At 53.9% G+C, this 7014-nt stretch overlaps 1 protein-coding gene across 1 annotated transcript; it reads left to right on the top strand.

Annotated features, from left to right (window-relative positions):
• Positions 1–5682: 5682 nt before the first annotated feature.
• On the top strand, positions 5683–6498 carry LOC121855886 (vegetative cell wall protein gp1-like). The gene has a single exon (XM_042351056.1). The coding sequence runs from the start codon at positions 5683–5685 to the stop codon at positions 6496–6498; it is 816 nt and encodes a 271-aa protein (XP_042206990.1).
• Positions 6499–7014: the final 516 nt, after the last annotated feature.

Below are 7014 nucleotides of genomic sequence, written 5' to 3'. Positions count from 1 at the left end.
AGACCCACAGACACCCACAGTCACTCACAGACACCCCGCAGACACCCCAGTCCACTCCAGACACCACGGACACCCTCAGTCACCCACAGACACCCACAGTCACTCACAACACCGGACACCCTCAGTCACCCAAGCCTCACCCACACCCATCCTCACAGACACCCCGGACACCCTCAGTCACCCACAGTCCTCCAGACACCCTGAACACCCCACAGTCCTCACAGACACCCCACGGACACCCTCACACCCCAGTCACTCACAGACACCCAGGACACCCTCAGTCACCCACAGTCACTCACAGACACCCGCAGACACCCACAGTCACCCACAGTCACTCACAGACACCCAGACACCCTACCTCACAGACACCCCGGACACCCTCAGTCACCCAAGTCCTCACAGACACCCGCAGACACCCACAGTCCTACAGACACCCGGACCCCTCAGTCCCCACAGTCCTACAGACACCCCAGCACTCACAGACACCCACGGACACCTCAGACCCTGCAGACACCACAGTCACTCACAGACACCCGCGGACACCCTCAGTCACCCAGACACCCCGGACACCCTCAGACACCCACAGACACCCACAGTCCTCACAGACACCCACAGTCACTCACAGACACCCACAGTCACTCAGACACCCACCAGCAGGAGTACTGTGGTGAACCGTGCGAAACTCCTGGATAACGATCAGGGAGGGAGTGTGTGGCGGCGTGTGGCACAAGGAATCACTTGCAGGTAGACAAGTGAGGTGAGGTATGAGTTAGAACCCCTCCTGCTAGCTCTTTGGGGGCAGGTGTGTGTGGGGGGGGTGGTGGCAGTGTGTGTGTGTGGTGGGGGGCAGGTGTGTGTGGGGCAGTGTGTGTGTGTGTGTGGGGGCAGGTGTGTGTGGGGAGTGGGTGTGTGTGTGGGTATGTGATTCTATGGGGGTAGGTGTGTGTGGGGGTGTGTGTGTGTGTGGGGGCAGGTGTGTGTGTGTGTGCGGGGTATGTGATTGCATGGGGGTAGGTGTGTGTGTGTGGGGGGGCAGGTGTGTGTGTATGGAGGGTATGTGATTGATAAGGGGGTAGGTGTTGTGTGTGTGTGTGTGTGGGTGTGTGGATGGCAGGGTGTGTGGGGGTCGGTGTGTGTGTGGGGGTCGTGTGTGTGGGTATGGGGTGTGTGTGGGGGGTGTGTGTGGGGGCGGTGTGTGTGTGTGGGGGTCGGTGTGTTTGGGGGGTGTGTGGGGGTCGTGTGGGGGGTCGGTGTGTGTGTGTGTGGGGGGCGTGTGTGTGGGGGTCGGTGTGTGTGTGGGGTGGTGTGTGTGTGGGGGTGTGTGTGTGTGTGGGGGGTGTGTGTGTGTGTGGGGCGGTGTGTGTGTGTGGGGGGGTCATTGTGTGGGTGGCAGGTGTGTGTGTGGGAGGGTCGGTGTGTGTGTGTGGGGTCGGTGTGTGTGTGTGGGGGGTCGTGTGTGTGTGGGGGGCGGTGTGTGTGGGGTATGTCATGTGTGGGTGGCAGGTGTGTGGGGGTTGGTGTGTGTGGGGGGGCTGTGTGTGTGTGGGAGGGTCGGTGTGTGTGTGGGAGGGTGGTGTGTGTGTGGGAGGGGGTGTGTGTGTGTGTGGGGGGTCAGTGTGTGTGTGTGTGGGGGTCGGTGTGTGTGTGTGGGGGGTCGGGGGTGTGTGTGTGTGTGTGTGGAGGGGTCGGTGTGTGTGTGGGGGGTCGGTGTGTGTGTGTGGGGGGTCGGGTGTGTGTGTGTGGGGGGGTCGGTGTGTGTGTGGGGGGTATGTCATTGTGTGGGTGGCAGGTGTGTGTGGGGGTCAGTGTGTGTGTGTGGGGGGTCGGTGTGTGTGTGTGGGAGGGTCGGTGTGTGTGTGGGGGGTTGGTGTGTGTGGGAGGGCAGTGTGTGGGGTATGTCTGTGTGGGTGGGTGTGTGTGGGGGGTTGGTGTGTGTGGGGGGTCGGTGTGTGTGTGTGTGGGGTCGGTGTGTGTGTGTGGGGGCCGGTGTGTGTGGGAGGGGTCGGTGTGTGGGGGCGGTGTGTGTGTGTGTGTGGGTGGCGGTGTGTGTGTGGGGTGTGTATTGTGTGGGGGGGTGGTGTGTGTGTGGGGGTGGTGTGTGTGTGGGGGGTCGGTGTGTGTGTGTGTGGGGGGCGGTGTGTGTGGGGTGTCGTGTGGGTGGCAGGTGTGTGTGTGGGGGCGGTGTGTGTGTGTGGGGGTATGTGATCGTGGGTGGCAGGTGTGTGGGGGTATGTCACTGTGTGTGGGTGGTGTGTGGGGGTTGGTGTGTGTGTGGGGGTCGGTGTGTGTGTGTGTGGGGAGGGGTCGGTGTGTGTGTGGGGTATGTCATTGTGTGGGTGGCAGGTGTGTGTGGGGGGTTGGTGTGTGTGTGTGGGGGTCGGTGTGTGTGTTGGGTATGTGGTCGTGGTGGGTGGCAGGTGTGTGGGGGCATGTGGGTGTGGGTGTGTGTGGGGGTGGTGTGTGTGTGGGGGTCGTGTGTGTGGGGGGTCGGTGTGTGTGTGTGTGTGGGGCGGTGTGTGTGTGGGTGTCATTGTGTGGGGGCGGTGTGTGTGTGGGGGTCGGTGTGTGTGTGTGGGGGCATGTGATCGTGTGGGTGGCAGGTGTGTGGGGGTAATTGTGGGGGGGTGTGTGTGGGTGTGTGTGTGGGGGTCGTGTGTGTGTGTGTGGGGGTTGTGTGTGTGGGGGTCGGGTGTGTGTGGAGGTGTGTGTGGGGGTAGGATCGTGTGGTGGCAGGTGTGTGTGGGGTAGTGTGTGTGTTGTGTGGGGTCGGAGTGTGTTGGATGATTTTCGGTTGGATGTTAAATTTGGGGTAAAATTAGGTTGACTTTGATGATGATGGTGAGGTGTTAATTAAACGGTGGGTGTGTGTGTGTGTGTGTGTGTGTGTGTGTGTGTGTGTGTGTGTGTTACTTTGTTTTCTTGTACCTCGATAGAAGAGCCATTCATTCCCACCCTGAAGGACTCTTATATATTGTGTGGGTGGAGGGAAGGAAAGGGGTGGGTGGAGGAAGAGCGGCGCCCATCCCTGCCATAAAAGACTAGGGGTTTGGTGTGGGTGGAAGGAAAGAAGACTAGATATTCTGTGGGTGGAGGGAAAGAAGGGAGGTGGAGGTGGCCCGCTGACCGTGTGGTGGTGCGGGCTGTCACTGATACTCGCTACCAACATTCACTGAGACTCGCTGGAAGGAGGATCAATCAAATGTTAGCGATAATAAAAGTGAGCGAGGGAGGAGGCGCAACTTCTGGCCGCTACAACACCAACCACTTTTTTTCTCACTCTTTGTAGTTGTTGTGATGTTAGTTGTCATTGTTTTTGTTATTTTTGTTGTATTTGTGATGTTGTAGTAGTTGTTCTTGTAGGAAGAGATGGTGGGTGTGTGTGTGTGTGTGTGTGTGTGTGTGTGTGTGTGTGTGTGTGTGTGTGTGTGTGTGTGTGAGGGTGAGCTGACTTCACTTGGCAATGCTGTTTTATTTTCTGTTGACTGCCGAGTTGAAACTTTGCTGCCTAGATCTTGGTAACACTGTTTCTAGGATTTTTTGTTCTACTAGTATTTGGTACTTGGTAACACCTTTTTACGGTTCGATATTACCTTGGTAACACTGGGTATCTCTTAACTACTGTCACATCGACTTAATACTTGGTAACACTGTTTTTCTAAATATACCTGGTAACACTGGTCTCCTTACATATATTTTTGGCAACACTTTATCTCTAAACATGTACTTGGTAACACTGAGTTTCTAAATATACTTGGTAACACTGGGTCTCCTTACATATATTTTGGCAACACTGTATCTCTAAACATGTACTTGGTAACACTGAGTTTCTAAATATACTTGGTAACACTGGGTCTCCTTACATATATTTTCTGCAACACTGTATCTCTAAACATGTACTTGGTAACACTGAGTTTCTATGTACAGTATAGTTATAATGCTTCACTCATTATACTGTATATCCCAACAATACAGTTTTAACCTTATTTTCATTTATTAATTTCTGATTATTTTTAAATCTATATTATTTTTTAACTTTATCTAATTAATCCATATATGTGATTTTCCTAATAATTTTCTCGTCATTATTATAAACATTTATTCTGGATCACCTGAAGAATAGCCACCCCAGCTTATTTCACCTGAAGATTAATCACCCTAACACTATTTGGAGGGGGGAGAGGTGAGGTTAGGTTAGGATAGGATAGGATAGGATAGGATAGGATAGGATAGGATAGGTTCGGTTAGGTTAGGTTAATATTTAGGTGAAATAAACTGGGGTGGCTATTCTTCAGGTGGCCTTTTACTATTAGGTGTATTTTCAACAATTATATAATGTCATAAGTGAGTTGCTTCTATGGAAATATATACTGGATAGCCAGAAACTATAAATGAGAAGAAATATATACCTATACTGTATAGAGATTCTGTTACGGTTTGCTATATAGTTTGAGCGGGATCTTGTGTGTAAACAATAGTCTCTTATATACAGGTTATATAGTATGTTTTATAGGTCTGGTTATAGCGTTTTCCTGGGGGGGGGGGGTGGGGGGTGGGGGGGGATGATCATTTTTACCCCCTTTTCACTTTCTCCTAAAAAACACAGAGAGAGAGAGAAAGTGAGAGCGAGTGAGAGTGAGAATATAAAAGGGAGTTATCAGCGGACGCCAGTGGGCCAGGCGGGCCAGTGTCCACGACCAGTATTAAAATCCGCGTGTTGTGTTGCCTGATAAGGGAAGGATGTGATGGGTGCCGCATCACCTCCAACCCAGCCACCCCGCCCGTCCGCCCGTGTCTCCTCCACCACCACCTCCTCACTCCTTCTCCTCCTCCTCCTCTGCCAGCACTACATTCTTCTTATTTTTCCTCCTCCTTCACATTCTTCCTTCTCCACAGTCTTCCTCCTCCACCACCACATTCTCCTCCAACACATCATACTTTCTCCCTCCCCCTTCCTTTCCCCCACCACCACTACCACAGTCACCATCACAGCCACTAGTCACCAACATAGCCACCATCACCACCACAATCACCATCACCACTCCTCTGGATAGCTGTGTAACACATAGAGAGAGAGAGAGAGAGAGAGAGAGAGAGAGAGAGAGAGAGAGAGAGAGAGAGAGAGATATATATTTATAGATGGCCTCCTCGGCTGCTCTGGGTGGCAGTGGTGGGTACAGTGTAGGTGATAGTGATGGTGATAGTGGTGGTGATGGTAGTACTAAGAGTGTTGACGACCAGAAGCGTGATGAATGTTGGTGAGGGAGGGAGAGTGAGTGTCACATCTCCATATCACACAAAGTCACACACACACACACACACACACACACACACACACACACGTTGCTTAAGGTATTTCACAGGTGAGAGTATGTGTGTATGGAGGATAGCTAACAGGTGTGTGATGAAGGAATTGGTAACAGGTGTGTGATGAAGGTGTAGAATTGGTAACAGGTGTGTAATGGTAGAATTGGTGGAACGTGTATGGGGTGTAGTGAGGGTGTACGACAAGAGGGGGGCGGACAGGTAGGGGTGTAGGACAGGTAGGTTGGGAACAGGTGGTTGTAGGACAGGTCGGTGTAGGACAAGTAGGGTGTAGAACAGGTGAGGTGGACAGGTAGGTGTAGAACAGGTGGGTGAACAGGTGGGTGACACTGTGGAGGTCGTGTGGCTGCCGAGTTACGCATGACGAGGTGCTTTTGTCTCGGCTATAGAGGCTCTCCCCAACACCCTGCTTGTGGCTACCTGATACCCGCCCCTTCTGCCTCGCCTCCTGCGCGCCCCCTTCTGCCTCGCCTCCTGCACGCCCTTCTGCCTCTGCCTCCTGCACGCCCCTCCTGCCTCGCCTCCTGCACGCCCCTTCTGCCCTGCCTCCTGCACGCCCCCTCCTGCCTCGCTCCTGCACGCCCTCCTGCCCCGCCTCCTGCACGCCCCTTCTGCCCCGCCTCCTGCAGCCCCTCCCTGCTTCGCTCTGCACGCCCTCCCACCTCGCCCCTGCACGCCCCTTCTGCTTCTGCCTCCTGCAGCCCCTTGCCTCGCCCTCCTGCACGCCTCTGCCTCGCCTCCTGCTTCTGCCTCCTGCTTGCCTCCTGCACCCTCCTGCCTCGCCTCCTGCACGCCCTCCTGCACGCCCTCCTGCCTCGCCTCCTGCACGCCCTTCTGCCCGCCTCCTGCACGCCCCTCCTGCTCCCGCCTCCTGCACGCCCCTCCTGCCCGCCCTCCTGCCTCGCCTCCTGCACGCCTCTGCCCCGCCTCCTGCACGCCCTCCTGCCCGCCTCCTGCACGCTCCTGCCTCGCCCTCCTGCCTCGCCTCCTGCACGCCCTCCCGCCTGCCCACTGCACGCCCTCCTGCCTGCCTCTGCACGCCCCTCCTGCCCTGCCTCCTGCACGCCCCCTTCTGCCCGCCTCCTGCATGCCCTCCTGCTCGCCTCCTGCAGCCCTCCTGCCTCGCCTCCTGCACGCCCCTCTGCTTCGCCTCCTGCACGCCCTCCTGCCTCGTGACACCTCACCTAACCTAACCTCCAGGTAGCCTTAGGTCTCAGGGTTGACTATAGTAAGTAGTGTTGGGTGTGTACAGGTTGACGCACTTAGCTCAGGCTAACTCACAAGGTTCTCAGTTAACTGTTGATTGTAGTGTGTATTGTTGTTATTGTTTGTCTTAATGTTATTGTTGTTTTGATTGTTTTTCTTGTTATTGTTTGTTTTTATCGTTATTATTATTGTTATTATTGTTGTTGTTATTATTTTTTATTATTGTTATTGTTTTTATCGTTATTATTATTGTTGTTATTGTTATTATTTTTTTATTATTATTGCTATTATTATTGATATTCTTATTCTTAATTTTATTATTGTTGTTATTGGTTGTTCAATTCCTCTCTCACACACACACACACACACACACACACACACACACACACACACACACACACACACACACACACACACACACGAGGCTGTCTCCACCTTCAGTCACTCACCTGTGGCGTCCCCACACCAAGATGGGACCACTCTGCT

Source organism: Homarus americanus, unplaced genomic scaffold, assembly GCF_018991925.1.
Source record: "Homarus americanus isolate GMGI-L3 unplaced genomic scaffold, GMGI_Hamer_2.0 scaffold10373, whole genome shotgun sequence".
NCBI lineage: Eukaryota > Metazoa > Arthropoda > Malacostraca > Decapoda > Nephropidae > Homarus > Homarus americanus.
This window is presented reverse-complemented; position numbering and strand designations above follow the sequence as displayed.

What these genes read in the sequence shown, in the direction of transcription:
- LOC121855886 (XM_042351056.1), top strand. Translation starts at nt 5,683, where the DNA reads ATGACGAGGTGCTTTTGTCTCGGCTATAGAGGCTCTCCCCAACACCCT.